Here is a 21,657-nt window from a genome sequence, read left to right as displayed (position 1 = left end):
TGATTCATTATATTTTTGTCCCCTCTACTGTCAGGGCCCTTAAGTGGTGCCTGAGGTCAAGACTGAGGATTCAACTTCTGGGAAGGCAGGTAACCGTTAGGACTTTTTATTGCCTGCACATGTTTAGACTAACAGGAGGACAGGCCTGCACTTTTAATTGGTTAATTGTTTTGAGACACGGTCTTACGTAGCTTTACAAAGATTACCTTGAACTTCTGGTTCTGGTGCCTCTACCAACTGCTTGGATTACAGTAATGTGTGGCCACACCTCCTTTTTTATTTTTTAAATATGCTGCTGATTGTTACTGAACCAGGGCTGGTACTTGCTAGCAAACATTCTACCTTCTGAGCACACATCTCTAGCCCTGTGTATGTGTTTTAATGATACTTGATGGTCCAGGTTGAACTTAACTTGGCTGGGCTCATGTAGAACTTGTAGTTATTTCTATGAAGATGTTTTTGGAAGCTTAGCCCGCGGTGCCATGACAGGGTGAATGTGCTGTATTTTCAAGTCTGCTGGGTTTGCCCTGTTTCTAACGGGAGCTTCAGAACCCAGCCCCGGTGGTAGGAAAGGGCCCTCACACTTGGTTGTTGTTGGGAAAGTCCGGTAAGGCAGGAAGAAGGTTTTCTAAAGGTCTGTTGTGTGGATCTTAACGATGTATGTGGGCAGCAGGCCAGGGCCAGCTTGCCTGACCACAGGAGTCACCAGGGTACACTGCTGTCTTGTCCTGCCTTCTGTACAGATCCCTTGCCTGACCTTGGAAGTATTGTTTCCTGGACACGTGTGGACTGCGTGTTGCTTGTGCTGAAGTGAGTTTGTGGGACTTTATCTCGTGTGCCTACACAGATCCAAGCTGCGGTGGAACTGGCGGGGCCTCGTAGGCCACCCCAGCTTATACAGCCAGTGTCTTTGGGACCAGAACGAGGGTCTGGCAAGGCCGGGTTGTCTAGGAAGCTCTTCAGCCTGTAAATATGTGGCTGCCCTCTTGAGTCTCATGCAGCTTCTATCCTAGGGAAGCAGATAGTGTGAGGGTAGGAAGTGGACCTTTGCCTGGCCCATACAGTTGCCATCTTTACCTTCACACCACCCCCTCCCCTTAGTGCTCTGTGACCCAGACAGGGCCTGGGCTGGCTGTTTAGTGGCAGAAATGAAATTGGCTCTATCTTCTAGATAGTGTGTGTCTAGTTAAATAGTCTTTGGTCCCATATGAGGAGCCTGCCTCCCAGCCCATATAGAGTGAAAATTGATTGGGCAAGGGGAGGGGGAGGGGCAAGTGTGGAAAATGTGACACCCACATTTTTCTTCCTCCATTTTTCACCTTCTGGTTTCCACTCACAAAGGGATTGTTCCCTCAGGGCAGGGACCACACCCCTTAGCCTTTCTGCAGGACAGAAGTTGGACCTGGACTATATTTATTGTGAGATTCCTCTAGAAGTGGAAAGGACATGTGAATTCGTGGTGTTATGCTGGAATATTTTCAGTGTGTAGAAGCAGAGAGGACACTGCATGGGGCCAGGACACTTCCTGTCCTACCTCAGAGAGTGGAGCACTGTTAGATCTCAAGACTATGGGAAACCATGTCAGGGAAGGTGAAAGGTGAGGTGTCTCTGCCCTAGGAAAGGAGTTTCCACAATGGGCTCTTGCTGGAGTTCTTGCAGGGTGATCACTGCTGGTCGCCCTTCCATTCCAGGTCAGAACTGACGTCTCTGCAGGCTTCCTTCCAGTCTGATTGCAGGTCCCCTTTCAGATTCCGTCCACGTGATTTCATGCTCTGTGGCTGACTTCATCTTAGTTACCTGGGGGACTTCTTACTTCCCTCTGTAGAGGTGACCCTGTTCACTGATACACTGATTGAGGCAGGCTGAGTCACCTCTGGCTGGGCTGTGGATAGTGTTGTGGGTGTCCCTCGGGGCTGCTGCTGATAGGTGGTGAAGGGCTACTCTGCCTGCTTGGCCAAAGGGGTCACGGTGAGGAAATAGACTGAGCATGAGACTCCAGGCCCTGCCCTGCTAGGCTAGGACAGGAACTAACACCTCGTCCTGGGATTTGTCAGGAAAGGATGTTACATGGGTGCTGGAGATCTAGGCGGGCTGGGGAGCATGGGCTCACACCCCATCTCGCCAGGAGTCCTTGAAGGTGGGACTGAATATGTGAGCTTGGACCCTAATACCGTCTTGTTGGGAGTTCTTCAAGATGGGGTTGATGGTCATTTACAGAGTCAGCAGCGTCTGACCTGCGGAATCAGAGTAGGAGGGGGAAGCATGAATTCAAACCAAAGATGGTGCTGGAGTTACTGGTCAGTGGTAGGATGCTGGCCAAGGGCCATGGGTTTGATCCCCAGTATTATAAGACAAGGCTGTACAAAGCAACTAGAGGAAACAAAGGATCTCACCGAGCAGGTGCCTGCTGGGAACCCAGATGGTCGTGGGCTGTGCCCTACCTCCTCCTAACTGTATCCATGCAATGAGCCCTTCCCTTAGGAACCAGTGGTACAGGTGTCAGCACCCAGTTATCATGCCTAGCCCATGTTCATGTGTGTGAGCATGCGTATATGCCCTGTGTGTGCACATGAGGGTAGAAGTTCTGGTTCCTCCCCAGTAGAAGGTCACACGGTATTGAGCATTGTCCTTTGCTATGGTCAGACTGCTACTAAGTGTTTGGGTGTCACTGGTGTGAGCTTCAAGAATGATGAGGTACCTCTGTGTGCTAAGTCTGACTCTTTTCCCCAGCCATTATCTTTTTCTTGTTTTTGTTTAATGTGAGGACCTCCTGGGTCTGTGTCCTTTTCTGGAATGTTGCCCAGGCCTTTTGATCACTCTGCTGGGTGAATGTCTGAACTGCTCCAAGGGCTTGAAGACACAGACAGCTTCTGTGATGCAGGGCTTTCTAATGGTCCAACATAATGCCATGCCCCTTAAAGCCAAGCAGACGAAGACTGTCTGGGAACTGGACATTGCAGTCCCATTGATCCAGAAAGATCATTTACTAAGGCTGTGTCCCTCTTGAGCCTGGTGCATCCATGTCCAGATGGATTCCCTGCCTCATCCTGGCACAGCAGGAGCCTAGTATGTTATGTGGTACAATATGTGATGGAGAGTGAGATCTGGGTATCAAGGAGATGCATGCAGGATGCTGACGTTGCCTGTAGGAGCAGTGGGAGAGTGGCGGGCATGCATTCCTTTGGACATGGGGAGCAGTGAGGACCCTTGGTGGGTGTTCAAGGAATGGATGTGAACCACACACCAGTTGTGGTAGAGACCAGCAGGCAGTTGGCTTCCAGAAATGCGGCCTTATATATATATATATAGCCTCAGAGGACATGTGAAAGGCCTAGGCTGAGGATAAGCTTAGCTTTTGATGGTGAGTCAGGGTAGCCACGGGGTGCTGAGGTGGCTGGGGGAATTCCGTAGGAAAGATGGCTTTGAGCTTGGTAGGTAGATCCCTGTGTGCAAGTGTGTGCATGCCGTAGGGGCCAAGACAACTCCAGCAGAACAGGTCCGTATGAACTGTAGTGTGAAGAGGCTCCCCTTAGAAGAAGCCAGCAGTGAGTAGCATTACTGTGGCTGCTGGGCAATGCTTCTTTAGCATACTGCTTCACCTGTTTGTGCTGGGCGTGGTCCTGTGGCGTTACCTGCTGTTTCTAGTACATCACAGGTGTTGTATATGTAATCTACAGTAGCTAGAGCCGCTCTGGGCGTTAGACTCTGTCTGAGTTGCAGCTAACCTAGGCAAACCACAAGCCCAAACGCTGTATCACCTTCTGAACCCGGAGAGAACCCCCGTTTTACCTTTTTTTCTGTTCTCAGCTGCGGGAGAACACTAGGAACCATGTTACTCTCCTTCTGTGAGGGACGTTCATGGATTTCAGGTGGTTTTCCTTTTGGTAGGCTGCCCCAAGTGTCCCTTACTTAGAGTTGTGTGGCTTGTGGTGTGGTCAGGAAGAACATTCAGAAAGAGGAGGTGCCCAGCGAGGAGGAGAGAGGTTTTGTCGAGGGCATAGAGCTTGTTACATAGAGGAGCTTTCAGCATCCCAGCCAAACATCTCAGACCTTAGCAGGAATTTTGACCACATCCAAAAGACCATTTGGGAGCTATCACCCTCTGCCTGCTGGTTGTAAGACTTAGCAGACTCCTAGTTCTGACCAGTGAGTGTCAAGGCAGGCCCTAGGCTCCAGTGTTGAGGGGCAGTGACGTTGAACCAGAGCCACTGCCTTCTGGTGCTTTAGACAGTGACTCCCTCTTGTCAGCTGTACAGTTGCGTGTAATGTGGGATCAGACACCCAGTATTGCAGCAGGAAGTTCAGCCGGCTGGACTGCCTGCAGTTCCCGTTGCTCTCCAGACTTCAAGCCCTGCCTTTGCAGGCAGAGGGCAAAGTGTGATGTTCACTGGTTCACTGTTAAGTATTAACCATTGCTCCCAAGTGGCCGGGTGGTGTCATTTGAAGTGACAGCTGCACTGGAAGTAACTACTGGAGTGTGATTCCTGCTAGGCTGGGCCTTCCAGAGGGAAGACTTCCTTACCCAGAGGCTGTATAGTCAGGGGTGAAAGACACTCAGGAGTAGGCAGATGTCTTGGGACTGTGAGTGGCTCGAGGTGCCAGGTCCCAGTGAACACTGACTGAGTCTCCACCAGGGTTACCACCTTCCTTTATGCAAAGGAGGGAAACTGCTCTTCATGGTAGGCTGTGCAGATAAGCCTTCCACTTCTGCTCAGTAGCTGGCCCACCTTGGTGATGAGGCTGCCAGCTCTCTGTCCACGTGTATGTCCATGGTGGCCAGGCCACAGGCAGGTCTAGAGTATCTTGTTTGGGGGTTCTGAGTGTGTAGTTATGGGGTTCCTGGGTTTGGATTGCTGAGTAAGCATGTCAGTTGACCTCCGGAGGTTTCTGTAGGATCAAGTCCTTGCTAAGTAAGGGCCTGTGCTGCTGGTGCTGGTGTGTTGGGGTCTGGGATGCCTGCAGGTGGGAGGCAAGACTGGCCCCGCCAGCCAGTCGCTGGGGTCCCTAGGCTGTCTCCTCCTTCATGGATATGTGTCCTCTTTAGGGTGACCATTTCTGAAGATGGCAGATGATTCTTGAACATTTCTTTGTGCCTCAGTTTTCCTCACCAGGACCTGGTCTCTTATGAAGGTGGCTGTGACCTCTCATCTTTTGTTCCATTCTTCTGTTGGGTCTCTGGCGCCAGCAGTCCGGGCCTGGCTTTCAGGGAGGCTCAGCAAACATCTGATGGTCACTGGGGAGGGCCGAGCACTCTGAAGGTCAGAGCAGAGAGTGCCAAGTGGCTCTTGGGTTTCCCTTTTCATTTAATGGAAGGACGTGCCCACAGCCCAGACAAGTTTGTAACTGAAGCTGTCCCCAGGAGGGTCTAACTGGTGTCCTGCAGGGATGCTGATCCAGGCACGGGTTCTGTCTTCTGCTTTGTCCTTGGCCTCTCGCATTGCCCCTCCTCAGCTCTGATGCTGCTCTCTGTCTTCTGGGGAAGATGACCCTTTTGGGGAAGGGTGACAGGGGATGTTAGAGAGTGAGGTCACCAGAAGCTGCCTTCCTGAAGGAATATGTCCTTTAGATTGAAAGTCCTAGGCCTAACTACTACTTATGTAACTTCTAGGTCTGTGGTCCCATAGATGCCCAATGTCCTGGGGTCTGTTTCCTCAGTGGCAGAGTCTGGGGCTCTAACTTCTTGTGGCTTTGTGTGCTGTGTATGGTGCCTTGCAGAAGAACAACGGGGATGTTTGTGTGCATGTGGATATGCATGGTATGCACAGTAAGTGCAGTGTACACATGATTGTCATGATGTATGCTATGAATGGATGAATACATGTGTATATACATTAGTGCACATGAGTACACATGTCTGTGCATCTGCATGTGTATGTGTGTACACTCATGCAGTTATATGTTGTATGTACACTGTGTTGGAAATAGTGTAATTATGGTGTGTCAGGTCCTGACCACTTGTCTGCAGAGAGCCTTTTGAACAGCAGGCTGCAAAATTCCCCTGTTTTAGGTTGGTTTGAATTTCAGATTTAAAAGCCTATTGGAGGAGAGATGCCTACCAGGCTGCTGCTAAGGACCTTGTAAGTGGGTATAAGGAAGGCCAGTGATCTTGTGGGTCTGTTTTGGGGCTATCCCTGCCTATTTCAGGGTAGGAGGTGGAACAGACTATGCTTTGGGAAGCCTTGTCTCACCTGCTTTCTGTTCCCATGAGTTCCTCTGAGAATCTTTGCTCTTCTGAACTGTGTGGTGCTCCTGGGTTGGGGTGAACAGGAGAGTGGGCAGCTAGTTGTGTATGTGGGTGCTAACAAAGGCTTCGGGGCTTCAGTCCTCCTGGGCCTTGGCCTTGCTCGTGCGTTTGGTTTGCCTGCTTCTGCTCAAAGCTGGACCTGCTCCCATGGAAGCGTATGGAAAGAAGTGGGGCTGCCTGCCACTCTGGAGCAGGTGCCCTAGAGGCTAGGACGCCATGCAGTGTGGGGGTGTTATCAGGGCCAATGCGCCTCCGCCTGCAGGCCAGCATCAGTGCAGGGTCAGCCTTGTGGGAAGAAAGCGAGGCTGGGCCTGAGTGCTGAGGAAGCTCTCTAAGCCACTGACTTCACAAGTTCCCACACTGTGGTGACCCCATCTCCTCTGAATCCTGGTGGCAAAGAGGCCAGGTGGGGCCTGAAAGTGTTGAAGGAGACTTGGGGCAGGTGGGAAAGGGCAGGGCCCGTTTTCTGAAGGACTCTTTACAGCTCTCTGCTGGACCTCCCTGTCCTGGAAACCTGAGATGGGAGGCCGGGGTTGGAGGAATATGCACGGAAAATGCCGCAAGAACCAAGTGGCCCCCTTGAGCTGGAGTTGTCGTGGGTGGCTGTTTCTCAATATTTCCTTTGTTTTCTTTTTAGAAAGGGTTATTCACTCAGCCAACAATTTGTTAGGGGTGCGAAGGCCGTCAGCCCGGGGCCTATCAATCAGGCCGAGCCTGGCTGTCAGCAGCTATGCTTCGGAGGCCGTCCCACTGACCTGGGTTTTCTAGGTTGCTGGGATTTTAGGATGCATGAAGGCTCAGAATCTGGAAGGCAGTCAAGGCCAGTGGTCATTCTTTAATTTTCAGGGCCCTGGGACTCTGAAACTCATTCTCACATATAACCATTTATTAGAGCGCTCACCCGGGAGGGTTTATGGCTGTGTTCCCTGCTCGGCCCTTAGGAGGCCAAAAGACACCTTTGGTTACCTGGTGGGTCTCCATTTTGCTGTGGGTGCTTAGTAGCTAGTGCTGTCGGCTAAGAAGTCTGCCTCCCTCCACTTCCAAGCCTCTGTGTACAGACTGGGTTTCTCTTGACCCATGCCCCATCTCCAGTGTTGCTAAGCTGGGTAGACTTTCCGCCTACACATTGATTTCAGGAAAGGGAGGAGGCTGCTGGACTTTGCAGCCGGCTCTATTGGCTAGCCTACTCAGCTGACCAAGGGCTATGGCTCAGAGTCTCAGAGGTTGCTTTCCACCCCTCCCTTGAGCCATTGAGGGATTGGTGGTGACGCCTTGGAGCCCTGCCCCAGGAAGAATGGGGGTGGGAGGAGGGCAATGTGTTGTCCACAGTCAGTGGAAGAGCCCATGCCTGGGTCACGCTGTTAAGGTCTGGCTGCCTGGGAATGGGTCTGGGGGCCTGCCAGATTGTGCCTGGTTTCTCCCTATTAAGATATGGCTCTGCAGGGAGGAGGCAGGGAGTGGGGATTCAGCTTGCTGTCCAGGAGTAGATACTGGGCTGAGGGCCAGCAGGGACTCTGGCCCTGCTTGTCTGCGCCTATGAAACTTGGCTGAATACCACACTTACCTGACGTTTGTCTGATGGAGAGGTTGTCTCCCATGCCCAGAGCCCTGGCCACCTCTGACCTATGCACACACCTCTCTTACGTATATAGTTAGATTCTCTGAAGGGGCAGTGTTCCTGAAGCCTGCAGTTTGTAGCCCCTCCTCCCACAGGACTTGACTCTTGAGACTGCTGCTGCAGGAAGACACGGTGCATTTTGTCACCTGCTTGCTGAAAAGAGATCTGCATTTGCATGCCTTAGAGGAATCCATTGAGACATACTTGAGAAGCTGGACCTGAGGTTGCCTCTGAGGACAAGGGTCTTTTTTCCTCATTATTTTATTTTTTATTGTTTTTAATTGATCTATACCTTTTCCCCCACCTCCCTCCTTTCCTCCCCTCTCTCCTTCCATCCTCCCCATGTCCCCGAGGACAAGGGCCTTAATGGGAGGGTGTTTGAAGGGCTTCTAAGTAGCAGATGGGTAGCAAATTTGCATTTTTATAGGTGAGTCACATCCAAACACAGCCTTAGGTGGCTTTTCCAGGCACTGTGCATGTGCACTCTAAAATGCGTCAGGCCTCAGCTAGAGTCTATAAAGCAGAGACAGCCTATAGCTGGCCGGCATAGGCTAACATTGGGTCCCCACGTAAGACAACAAAGTGCAAAACCAAAGTACAGTCTTTTCTCCAAGTCGAAACCCATCCTTGTAGCCTTCATGGTAGAGGTCAGAGTTGGCCAGAGTTTCATGCAGCTTACAATGTCTTGCTGAAGCGTTTGATCTGCCTGTAAGAAAACTCTGTGATCTCTGTGGGCCCAGGGCTGTGGTCTGGGCTAGGCCCACTGACCAAATGGTATTGGTTATCACAGGAGGCCCTGGAGTGGCTTTTCTTCTGTAAAGAGCTGCAACCTGTATGGATAGATGGGTTTGTGGGCACTGCCAGACCTTGTGTGGTGAGGAGAGGAGCCAGTGACAGTGGCCAAGCCCCTTCATGTCATAAACAGGATGCCTAGAAACCCTGACCATCTAGGTCAGCAACAGGGTGTTTCATCAGATGGATCCCGTAAGTCCTTGGGGTTCCAAGGTTGACAGGTTGTTGCAGTGACTGATCAGGAGCCTCCAGCCTGTCCTCATGACAGAATTGGGAGTCTGTGCTGGAACTAGTTACCACTAACAAGCCATGATTCTGGAGGGTGTCTACCCACTGATGCCTAGGCTTCTATGGGTTTCCATTGATGTTTTACCTACATGTAAGTGTGTGTACCACATGTGTGTCTGGTACCCATGGAAGCCAGAAGAGGGCATTGGATGTTTTGGAACTGGTGTTACAGATGGTTGTAAGTCACCTGTGGGTGCTGGGAATTGAACCCTGGTCCTCTGGAAGAGCAGAGTGTCCTCTTGATCCTGTCCTGAGGATATCTAGTCCTAAGCTGTGATAGTTTCTCACACTCATTTCTGATAACTCCAGGCCTGGGAGTGAAGTGAGGGATCTTGGAGATTTCCCCTTGCGGGATCATGTCACATTCCCCGCCTGGGTCTGTGTCTGGGGAGGAAGGATTCCGGGGATGAGTGCTTGTCTTTAGTCACTGTCCCAGGATTCATCTCTGTGGTTCCAGTCTTGATCGCTAGGTCCATATGTCTAAAGCCCCCCTCTACACTGTCTCCACTCTAGGAAGCTCTCTTAGAGTGTTGGCTGCTCCATCTCTTCTGACTCATCCAGTTAGCCTCTTTAGCCTTGGGTTTGTTGTAGTTGTTGTTTTCAGCAGATGACATGAGACTTACGGATACTCATCTGGTATTCTGTCCTTCTCTGGGTTCTGTTCAGGCCAGCTGCCCCTGGGATGGTCCTTTGCTGCTGAGGTATCAGCTGGTAGCTTGTAGTTATTACACAGGACAGGCTTTTGTCGACAAATGGGACATTGAGGAATTCTAGAGTCACGGGCTGCTGAGCTGCCTGAGACCTTTACACATGCATCTTAAAGGCCACAGGATACAGATGTCAGAAAGCAGCTGCGTGTGGTACAAGAGAGACACGGTACCTCCTGTTTGGAACCGCAGTTGTATCTTTCTAAGAGTCTGGCTGACTTCCCTTGGTTTTGAGGTTTGCTGTTTCTGCAGTTGACTCTGAACTAGTTTTAGATGTGATGTTGCCAGCTCATCTGGAAGGTTTGACAGACATGCATGCCTTCATGAGGATCCTCTATGAGGAACCACCCTCTACTCTAAAGGAAAATGCCCTCAGTACCTTAGGTCCTCTCATCTATGTCCCAGGCCCTGTGGGTCTGTGGACTCCGGCTCTGGGGGCTTGCGGCAGACACTTTTCTGTTTGCAGGGAGGAGAGGAGAGGAGTGCACCCATAGTTAACTTGTTTTAGTTTAGGTTTTATGGCTGAAGATCCTTGTTTTAAGTTCTTGTTTGTTGTTTTTTTGTTTTGTTTTGGTGAGCTAGGGACTCTCTACTAATTGGTCTGTCCTGGAACTTGCTGTAGACCAGGCTGACCTTGAACTCACAAAGATCAGCCTGCCTCTGATAGGATTAAAGGTGTGTGGTGCCAATACCACCAGGCTTTGTCATATTTCTTAATAACAAAAGCAGCTGGTAGAAATAATCCCTGTGAGAAGAAAAGAGACGCAGAAGGACTTATCTGCGTCTCTGTCCCCATCATCCACCCTTGCAGACCCAAGGTTGTCGCTAAGTGGTGCCATCTGTCTCCCCATTTTGCATTTAGAGGGAGTGTATGCCTTTGTAATTTTCTAAATGTTGTGCATCTCAGCTGGGGAGGGTCTGGCCTCAGCCTGCCCTGACTTCCAAGTGAGCTCTTTCTAGTTGTTCTGCCATGAAGTGGGAGGCCATTGCCACCTGGGTGTGAAATGGACAGGTTTTTAAAAGTATTTCTGAAAATGAGGGAAGTTAATCACTTTTAATCGGTAAGTGTGGAGGTTCATCAGAAATGAGTTTGTCTTCCGATTGCAGAAGAAAGGCTGACTTTGTTAGAGAGTTAGCCTTGTGGTCTTATGACCTGGCCACATCTTACCCACAGGTGGAGAGAGTCTGTCTGCCTGGCTTCTCTCTGCAGAGTACTGGTGCCTTGGTTTTCTCCCAGCTGGGGTGAAGCCTGTGTTATGTGTTTGGCTGGCAGCGGATGCCCGCCCTAGCATCCATCCCTCATCATGCCATCCCTCTGCCTCCTTGGCAGCAATATACCCAGCTGTCCTCTGCCGAAGATGCTTCTATTTGTTAGGAATGTGTACTCTGACAGAGAGAGAGGACACCTCAGGTGAGCAGCTTTGCCTTGGTGCTCAACAGTTTTCAGTTCTAGTATAACCCAGAACCCTCAGTGCAGCTCAAGGCCTGGCAGATGCTGGTGATAGGAGCATAGGGTGGGGATAGTGAGGGGCTTGTCCTACCTGTGACCTCTCCCTCTGTCAGCAACACTGTTGTCAGAGCCTCTGTGTGCGCAGAAGGCCTGGTGACTCCTGAGCTGCTCGCTTGTGCGTGCGCTCTGTGTGTGTGTGTGTGTGTTTAAATCAACATACTCTCTCAAAAGTATGATTCAGATTTAAGTCTATTTAGATATAAAAGTCATTAGGGAAGATCTGAAAATTAACAATCGTCTAGGTGATAAAATGGATCCTGGTATTTTCATGTAAATACAGGTAGACTTCTCAAATGGAAGTGTTTGATTCTTAATTATCTCTTGACTCTGGGGGAATTTGGCAGGGAAGACTCTTGGATGCCCTCTCAATGCCCTGTGGGTGAGGTACCATAAACACTCCCCATTTATTTGGTTCAGGTGTGACCCCAGTTGATAGTCTCCCTGAATCTGCCCAGCCCGGAGCTCTCTGGAGCATGTGTGTGGGCATTGATGATGGGGCGTGTCTTTTAACAAAACTGGTGTGAGGCTTGGAGACTAGAGAGAATGCTGTGGTTGATCGCAAGCTTACAAGGGCAGCCCCAACTGGAGGAATTTACTGAAATTCTGATGTTTTGCTGTTTTTTAAGGTGTTTTTTTTTCTGGCATGTGTCTGTGTGTGTTTGTGTTGTGCATTCATACATTACTTTGAGTGATGAAATGAAAGCAGAGGTACAGAAGCTACACAGTATGAGCCACCACAGCCTCTGCACGTCAGGATGAGACTGTCACATTGACCCCAGTCTCCCAGCCTTTGTTTGTGTCCTTACATTGTCTTTCAGCATTAGCAGGCTTGGCCATCCTGTACAGTCGTCCATTGAGCAGGTTTGAATGTCATCTGTCCTTCAGCTTCCCAAGTGTGGTACCACCTCATTAGTGCAGGGCACTAGTGCCCCCCTCTCCCTGGAGTATTGATCAGTCTAGGAGTGATGTTTCCTTAGATGAGCGATTGTTGCTGTATCTGTGTATCTGGGCAAAGGGTCAGATAAGTTTCTTGAGGACAGCAGCTACGGTTGCTCGTTTGGCATTGTGGCTGCACTAGTGAGAGACCCAGGCAGGTGACTCCTATGCTCAGGCTATGGGTGCAGGCTGGAGGAATGGTTTCTGAATAGCTCTTGCCCTCTGTGTCCTTCCTTAATGTCCCCTCTTCCCTGGAGACTAGCAACTTGAGCTGAGCTGGAGGGGAGCAGCAGAGACTTTGCTCAAGGTCATGAGCTTGAGTTGGCTCCATCTGAGCATCTAAGGTAGAATCTGAAACCCTGTCTCCTACCCTCTGGAGGGTATTCGGGCTTTGAGTCCTACCCTGGTCCTCTCTGTCCTCAGAGCTTGTGACACCTTGTATTTGCATTCCCTGCTTTTTTGTTAGTTTGTTTCCCAAACAGGTTCTTACTATGTAGCCATGGCTGGCCTGCAACTTGAAACTATGTAGACCAGGCTGGCAACTATGGTAGACCAGGCTGGCTTGTAACTCACACAGCTTTTATCTGCCTCTGCCTCCTCAGTACTGGGATTAAGGCCACCACATCTGGCTTCTATAACCCTGGTATTAACTTATTTCCAGACACCAGAAAATTGTAAGAATACAAAATCTCTCCTTTGCTTGGCCTTTCCTCATGTGGCATTTTCCCAAGTTGAAGTATTCTTTGTCTTTTCCTTCCCCTGCATCTGTCTTTCACACACAGATTTGTTCCTAAACTGAACTGCTTGAGAGCATGCAGAGACTGTAAGGCCCTTTTGGGGGGGTATACTTTCCCCCCAAAGCACATTTTCTTTCAGAATTTCTGTATGTATCCGTTACCAGGTAAAAGAATTAGCATTGGATACAGAGTAGTATCCAATACATGTAGTGTCCTCCCCCACACCACCTGATAATTTTTAGAGCTTACACAGTGTCCCATCTATGGCACCCAGCTTCCAGAAGTCTAGTGTGCTTAGTGGCTTTGGGAAGATGTTTGGAGTACATCTCCTGTCGAGTCCCTTGACCCTGAATGTCCTTACTTCCAGGAACATCAGTGGGTTCTAAGCTCAGTGGGAATGTTGTATGTTTATTTGGGTGACTATAGCTGCTAGATGGCAGAAGATACCTCAACCTGAACATCACTTTCCCTTTTGAGGGGACCCTGGATTGACCGGGGAGGAGTCACTCTGGGGAGGGAGATATATGTTGATTAAAGTTTGCATGTTTCTGAGAATGACATCATGGGAGCTGTGATCAGGGACCCCATGTCTGGTGCCTTGGCTGGTGTTATGTGCTCCTATGGGAAGGGGGCCCGTGTGGGAACAGAGTGAGCTAGGGGAAGTTCTACCCTCCCTCTATTGTGGAGACCTGGTTCTCCTGGGCTTACCAGCATCTCTTGCTACAAGTCCAGTATTATGAACTCCGTTTGAGTCCAGTTCTGTTCCTAGGGTGTATGACCTGGCTCTATGCTCTCTTTCTGGCCCTTTACTGGGAGCCCATACAGAGAAGTGTTGTAGTAGGAAGTTGTGGGATGGAGTTTTGGGAGTCATTGGGAAGATTTGAGCTACACTGGTCTCTCCTCTCCTGGCCAGAGTCTCTTAACACCTGATGAACTTCTACCTTGCCGTGATCCACCTCCCCTGTGTCCTTTGGTGGTCCTTCATCTGTCTGTTGACTGTCTTGTGTCTTCTACATGTAAGATTTGAAGCTGGTGAGATGAGGAGACCCCACATGGGGATTAGTAGAGAGTACAGGTTCTTGCCTCCAGGTTGAAGGGGGCTGATTTACATGATGCTGGCCTGGTGTCTGTGTGGTGGTGGCAGGTATGGGTTTGTTGGGTACCCAGGGAGGTTGTGCCTCGGCTTATAAGCATTCACTTGTGTGACAGGCTCTGCATGGTTATGGTTATGCCAGGGTGAGCATGGATGCATAGGTTGATTCACAGACCTCCCTCTGCCCCCAGCTTCCTAATGATCTAGCAGAGGACCAGCCGATCATGCTTTCAGCTTCAGTCCATGGTGGGCCATATACAGTCCTGTCTCCTCCTGCTTTCTCTGAGGTCCTGATGTGAGCGGAACTTGAAGGGTGTGAGGTCCTCATGAGGGAGACTAGATAGTGTGTCCAGAACACACAGGGTATACAGGGCTGATCTCTGGGGGGGACTGTGCCTTGCTATTTATATCCCTGTGTCCCCAGAGCTCCGGTCCTGTCAGACACTGCGGACAGGCATAGTGTGGCTGTGTCCTCAGCTGTCTGTGCTGCCCCAGAATTCTCTGCAGAGGACCAGTCGTCATAGTCCTCCTCCTACCTTATCTCTGGGGAAGCTAAGGACCACAAATTAGGAAAACCGGGAACACCAGGGGAACTTGTAGCATCTGGGTGAATACTGGCGAGGGAATCTCTGATTAGAACAAAGCCGCTTCGGGTTGTGGGCCCTAACAAAGGTTTCTCCCTCTGCTTTGGTTTTGTGTCTGTAATCAGATGCCACATTTTTTAGGGGAGCCTGCTTAAATTCAGGGCAGGGCACTTCGTGTTCCTTTGTTCCCTGACCCCTGATGACCTTGATTATTGGAGTCTGTGACTTGGACTGGGTCAGGTGTCTCCTGAGACAGAAAGGGCCTAGTGAGCACCAGGGAACTGCGTCAGGTGCCACCCGGATTGGTGGTAAAGCCATGGTCTGAACTAGCTCATAGGGTAGGAGGTGTGTGGGGGTGTGTCCGGAAGGCCGGCATAATCCATTGGGATTTGAGGAATTTGAAATTCAAAGCTCCTGTCAAAACAAAACCAAACAAACCTGGGTGTGTACGTGTGTCCTCTCTCAAAGAGGGCTTTAGTCTTTAATGGGGCCAATCTGTCCGTGGAGTTATTGGCTTTTAAGATAGTTGTCTCCAGAAGTATCACGCATACAGAGTTTGTGAAACCTGAAAGGGGACGTAATGTAACTTGCTGTTCAGAGTTCTTTTTACCTGGTTCCTCCTTCCAAGTAGCTGCCTTGGAAATGTCCAAGTAAGGAATCATTGTCCTGCTCCCGGTCATCGCCACACTGTGCTGCTAGCCCAGGATATGCTCAGGGGCCATGGCTCTGGTTCCAGACACCAGCGCAGGGGACTCAAGCCCTACACATCAGGATTCGGTTCTTGGTCCCCAGGCAGCCCTTTCTTTCTGTCATCTGAGGTTCTGTGGCTTAGTCGTACTGCCAAGAGGGGACCTGTGCTCCAAGAGAGAAGTCGCCTTTGGGTTCCTTCCTTCTTCGAGGATGCTCCCTTTCTGCAGACTTCTGGCTGCAGTACCTTGGGATCCCTGCGTTATCCCTCAGGGGATGCCGCCTATATTTTCTGTGACTGAACAAATGTCTACATCCTTGGGCATCTGGAACATGAGATATCCAGGCCATGGGCCAAAGCCTTGGTACTCTGTGTTCAGAAACCAAAGTCCCTGAGGTGTGTTCTCCTCTCATCCCAGGGGCCACGAGATTACACTGGTTACTGGACCTGCCTGTCCAGGGCCTTGAATTGACTCTGGACACGAAGAAGCAGCAGAACTGAGGATCCTACCCAAAGAGGGTAGCTATAAGGGCTTGGTACCAAATGTACCAAGCTAGAAACTCCCTTACAGGATACTGGTATCAGCCACACTGTGGGGCCTCACCTGTTGGCATAACCTTGCCCTCCTTTCTCTCTCTCCCTCCCTCTCTTCCTCCCTCTCTCCTCTCCCTCCCTCTCTCCTCTCTCCCTCTCTCTCTCTCCCTCTCTCCTCTCTCTTCCTCTCTCTCTCCTTCCCTCTCTCCTCTCCCTCTCTCTCTCTCTCCCTTTCCCTCTCCCTCCCTCCCTCCCTCCCTCCCTCCCTCCCTCCCTCTCTTCCTCCCTCCCTCTCTCCTCTCTCTCCCTCCCTCTCCCTCCCTCCCTCTCTGTCTCCCTCTCTCTCCCTCCCTCTCCCTCTCTCTTTCTCTCTCCCTCTCTCTCCCCCCTCTCTCCCTCTATCTCTCCCTTTCTCCCCCTCTCTGTCTCTTGTTCTTGATTTTTTTTCTGTCCCCATCTTACCCCGCCCCCTTGTTCCTACTCTCCTAGACCCCTGAGGATTCTCATGGTAGCTCTTTGATTTCCCCATACTATTCCCACCATAAGGTGCTTGAGCCATGGCCCCTGGACCATGATAAGGTACTAGGGCTCCAGAGAAGTGCTGCCCATCTTCTCCCATGAGGATCTGCCTTTTGTGCAACCCTCTTCCTATGGTGACCTCTCTGTATGGTCCAACTTGGCCTGGGTTTGTTAAGTGACTACATCCTGGGTACCTGGGTTGTTCAGCCTTGTTCTGAACTCCCAGAGGTATCGATAAGGCCATATGCTGTTGGGAGCAGTGAGACCCCAGATCCTGAATTTCTTGTAAACAACTTGTTTTCCCCTGATCTGAGTGCCTACAGCTGCTCTGAGCATGAGATCTTCAGGAGTTCCTGATGGCAGGAGAGTGGTTTCTGGTGGGTTTGGCTGGGGCATGACTATCTCTATATAATCTGCCCCTGAACACAATAAAGGGGGCGTTCTTGGGGAATTCAAGGGTGACCCGTGTCGCTGTCTCTCTGTCTGTGTGTGTCTGTGTATTTTAACCTCCAGCCCCTTGCCCAAAGCTCGCGAACTGGGTAATAGCGCACAGGGTGCAGACGTGGGGGCGTGGTGCGCGGCAATTGGAAGATCTCCACTGAGATATCGATATATTGGCATTGGAGGTCCTAACCGAGATATCGGGAACTAGGGAACACTGAGAGGTAGCCCTCAGAAGGTGAGGGTGGATTGGGGTATGTGTTAATCCTGACGTCCTTTGCTTGGCTTGGCAGCAAGTGGAAGCCAACCGAGAAAGGGGTGAACGAACAGGGTTGTCCCCGGCCGGAGGGGACGTATGTGTTGGGAAAAGATAGAATGTATATGGCTCAAAGAGATGAGTGTGTACAGATGTGTGATATGTTGATTGTGTTGTCTTTTGTGTTCTGGACTGGAGAAAGGCATTTGATTCTAGGAACTGCTAAGAAAGGTATCTTGCGTGGGCCTCAGGGCACAGAAGCTCAGCACTACCACGACAAGGCCCTTTGGCCTGGACCTCCCGCACCAACACCTTCCAGCTTGGTGGGGAGGTGGAGCCCCCGCCCTCCACCAGTTGCCACAACCAGCGTCGAGCACGACTGGAAAATGGCAGTAAATTGCAGTAAATACCCCTAAGAATGCAGCGTACCTGCTCAGCAGGAAGTAGCCAGATAGATTGACAACGCCCAAATTCCCTAAAAGATAATTTAAGTGGGGCCCCTTCAGTGGTGCCATAGGGGTATGGCAGCTGGGGTGTGTTATTTAGGGGACTGCTGAGGGAGCAGTGGTTTCTGTCTGCTCCTGGGGTCATGGCAAAGCCACTCCTTAAAGTCCTGAATCTGATACAGTCACACACCTCTGTTCACTTGAGGGGAAGAGGGTGTGTGGGAAATAGTATGAGGAACCAACAGTCTCTGGGATACTTGAATCTACCTGTCTTACAGGCTTAAGTTGCTCTCTTGTGTTCCCTAAAAGCCAGTATTCTCCTGAGGAAATGCGGTCACTACTGAGTACAGGTTCAATAGAGTGCTGGCCAAAGTGAATCTAGGTGCAGTAGAGACCAAAAGGCTGTGTGGACAGGAGGGTCTTCTGCTTTATAAAAAAATTAGGGAGAAGATGTTGGGAGTAGTGAGGCCCCAGATCCTGAATTTCTTGTAATCCCCTGATCTGAGTGCCTACAGGTGCTCTGAGCACGAGACCTTCAGGAGTTCCTGATGGCAGGAGAGAGGTTTCTGGTGGGTTTGGCTGAGGGTGTAGCTATCTCTATATAATCTGTCCCTGAACACAATAAAGGGGGAATTCTTCTGGAATTCAAGGATGACCTGTGTCTCTCTGTGTGTGTCTGTGTATTTTAACCTCCAGCCCCCTTGCCTGAAGCTCGTGAACTGGGTGCCAGCGCACAGAGCGCAGACACGGGGGCGCAGTGTGCAACAATATGCCAGCATACGTGTCAGTTCCATCTCCTATGTGGAAACTGAGGCAGAGAGGATCAGTCTAGGAACTTGGCAGCATGAAGCATGTCCCGTATGCCAAAGGCTGAGGAGTTCCTTGGAGGTACATCTCTTCCAGGACCCTGATAGGGAAGGGATTAGAAAACAGAGTCCTGTACCTACTGACTTGGCCACTCCCCAACTCAGGGCCTGAATGGCCTGGGATTGGCTGTGCTGAAGTGTTGGGGCTGGAGAGCTGTGATTCAGGACAGATGTCCTTCCCAGAGTCATGTTGAGCTATTCAGGTGGACCCTGGGAGTAGATCAGGTGGACAACGTTAGGGTCAAAGGTCAGAAACAGAAAGATACACCCTGGTGTTGACATCCTGCCACCTGAGGACCCAGGCAGGCTCGTTTGTGTGTGCTCCGAGAAGGCTAACTGTGTGGCCATGCCTGCCTCTTGAGCTGTGAATCCCAGCTGTCTTGTGGCTGGATCCTGAGCGGCCACTGTTCTCTGCAGTTTGGGTGATACCTCTCCTGTCCCCTACATAGGGAACATTGAACCTGGAAGCCAGTGTTCAGCCCAGGGCTTTCAGGTCCCATAACAAAGTATGAGGAGACCTTCTGAAATGGTGGGGTGCACAGAGAGGGCCAACAGGTGCTCCTCAACCAAGGGACCAGCCCTACTGTGGGGAGTAGACTTTCAGTCCTCAATAGGCAATGTGAACAAATGGGCTGATGTTTCATTTTACACAAAATTACCTGTGCTGGGGACACACAGACTCTTGCGGGACGTGGACATGTGGGCGGAAAGAAAGTTTAGACAAAGTATCTTTAGCCAAGGCCACAGATAGGGACTGGTGGTGGTGGGAGGGAGGTACCTGGTGCCTGCTCCCCAGAGCTGCACGCTTGGCTTTTGTCACTTCCTCCTGAGACTGACCTGGCTGTCTTCCACAGGAGATGGAAACCCCAGGGAAAACAGCCCGTTCATCAATAATGTGGAGGTGGAAAGAGAGAGCTACTTTGAGGGGAAGAACATGGCACTTTTCGAGGTAATTTTGTTTTAGTTTCTACAGAAAGAAGTGACTTTCATGTGGAAAAGTAAAGGAGCATCCTAAGCAAGGCATCCTCAGCCCTGATGGCAGAGGAAGATGCTTCTGTCTGAGATCCACTGAGCTTATCTGTCCCTGATAAGTGAGCTGCAGCTCGGGCAGGTGCATTCTCTATAATTCCTGAAGCCTCGGGGAGTCTCTCAGAACCCCTCTGAATCCAGACCTGCCGAGCAGGTGTCTCAGGGTGCACAGACTGGGGGCTTCCATGCATCTTGACTCTGGCCCTGAGGCTCCACATAGTCCTGGAAAAGAGGTATATGCTGGGTCCGTTACCTGCTGCCCTGGGATGCTGAATGAACCTGGTTCCTACCTCTCTGATGTTTTGTACCCATTAGGAAGAGATGGACAGCAACCCCATGGTGTCATCGCTGCTGAACAAACTGGCCAACTATACCAACCTGAGCCAGGGTGTGGTGGAGCATGAGGAAGATGAGGACAGCCGGAGGCGGGAAATCAAGGTACCCATGCTGCCCTGTGTGGACAGCAGCCTCGAAACTTTCTGGTCAGAGAACACCCTTGCCAGGCTTCCACAACACACGCATCCTCCTCCTTCATTCTTCATCTTTCTGGTACTGTGTCTCAGTGGATACTTCCAATGCCCTGTGCTTCTGGGAGAGCCACAGACCTGGGTGAGAAGAAACAAGGTCCTAGCGGTCCTGTGCAGACTGCCCTGCCCACTCTGAGTAGGTGTCTGTGGGGCCACAAACTCCAGGGAGCACAAGAGTGGTGCTAAGTCCTGCCTGAGATCTGGCAGGGTACTGACGTTCTGTTTCATTTATTATTTGGTTGTGTTGTGCATGTGTTTGTTTTATGAGACAGCCTCACTCTATAACCCAGGCTTCCCTGGAACTCACTATGTTGCCCAAAGTTGGATTTGAACTCACAATCGTCCTCCTGCCTCAGCTTCCAGGTATTGGGATTACAGGTGTGTGCCACTATGTCTAGTTTAGAGCTATCACTAAAGACTTTGACTTTTATTCCCCTTTTTTATAACTCCCAAAGGCCCCTGTTTTCTCTGGAAGGAGGAGTCCAGTGCTGGTGAACACAAATGAAGGTGTTCATTCGTGTGACACCTGCCAAGTCAGGTGACAGCCAGCTCATCTACCCTCCACCTTTCCCTTCCTCTGTGTCCACCCTGTGTGCCACATCCAGCTGTTTCCTGGGTGTTTCCCATGAGCCGGTGCCCATCCTGTTGGTGGCTCCAGGGAGGTCAGACCACAGAGTGGCCTTAGCCGCCTTCTTTCCCTCCTGGTGTGAGCCCAGCAGAGTTAGTACTGTGTTGCAGGTCTTCACGATGTTCAGTGCTTTTGAAACTGGTCGCATCTGGGGCCTTGTGGTCTTTGGGGACAGGGTTAACAATTGTTAACAAGGGCATGGGCTGTCTTCTTGGCCTCCTCAGATGTGTTCTCTGGTCTATGCCTCTTCCTGCCCCTTCCCAGATCCTCTGATCAAAGTCACAGCTTCCCAGATGCGATGAATGAGGAGAATTTAGGGGTTGCGTGTAGACGGAAGTTTCTGTCCCACCCAGTCCCGCAGTCATTTAGTCCCAAAGAAATACACAGTCTTATGTTAATCATAAACTGTTTGGGCTGTTAGCTCAGGTTTATTATTAACTAGCTCTTACAACTTAAATTACCTCATAATTCTTATCTGCTTTTAGCCATGTGGCTTGGTACCTTTTCTCCGTAAGGCCTTCTCATCTTGCTTCCTCTGCATCTGGCTTGTGACAGGGTCTGCACCTTTCCTTTTCCCAGAATTCTCTGCCCATCTCTTTTGTCTGCTGAAATTTGTGTCCAAGGAAAACTTGGCCTGTGCCGATAATAGATACTGGTCTGACTGAATCTTAGAACTGACTGAGGGTCAACCAAGGCACTGCTCAAATTGATCCCATAGTTTAGTTCTTATTACCCACGAGTGGAACCTAGTAGGCTTGGCTGCCACTCCCCCCTCCCAGGGCTCCTTGAAAACAGAGCAGTCACATTTGGGGAGATTGTACTTAGTATATTTTACCCCAGCCCAACATATGGCAATTCTTTGGTCAGTGTTTCCCTTGGGGACATGGCTCCTGGACTGGGTTTCAGTTGATGAAGTATTCGGCCCTCAGCAGAGGTACTTATCTTGGTTGGACATGAACAGCTGCCCTACTTAGGGATCCATTGGGTGGGCAGGACAGGAGGAGTAGAGCCTGACTCTGGTGTCTCCTTTGATGTCACAGAAGCGTGTCCCCAGAGACAGGCATCACTTTTCATTGCTCTGTCCTCTGGGCTCAATGCATCTGAACAAAGCTAAGCATTCAGAGTTGGCCGTTCCCTTTAGAGGCATCTGGGACCCCAAGGCACTAGGATACTGGGGAGACAGCTAGCTCCTGAGGCTGTGTCTTAGTGGGAGC

General features: G+C 50.6%; 1 protein-coding gene across 2 annotated transcripts in view; it reads left to right on the top strand.

Annotated features, from left to right (window-relative positions):
- Slc12a7 (solute carrier family 12 member 7) overlaps positions 1 to 21,657 on the top strand; it is an 81,505-nt gene that overhangs the window by 29,756 nt on the left and 30,092 nt on the right. For both annotated transcript variants that reach the window (XM_075975699.1, XM_075975700.1), the window contains exons 2-3: positions 19,114 to 19,208; positions 19,604 to 19,726. In XM_075975699.1, coding sequence (XP_075831814.1) covers positions 19,114 to 19,208; positions 19,604 to 19,726 — 218 coding nt within the window. The remainder of the gene's footprint in view (positions 1 to 19,113; positions 19,209 to 19,603; positions 19,727 to 21,657) is intronic.

The sequence above is a fragment of the Microtus pennsylvanicus genome, chromosome 6, assembly GCF_037038515.1.
Source record: "Microtus pennsylvanicus isolate mMicPen1 chromosome 6, mMicPen1.hap1, whole genome shotgun sequence".
NCBI classification, from domain to species: Eukaryota; Metazoa; Chordata; class Mammalia; order Rodentia; family Cricetidae; genus Microtus; species Microtus pennsylvanicus.
This window is presented reverse-complemented; position numbering and strand designations above follow the sequence as displayed.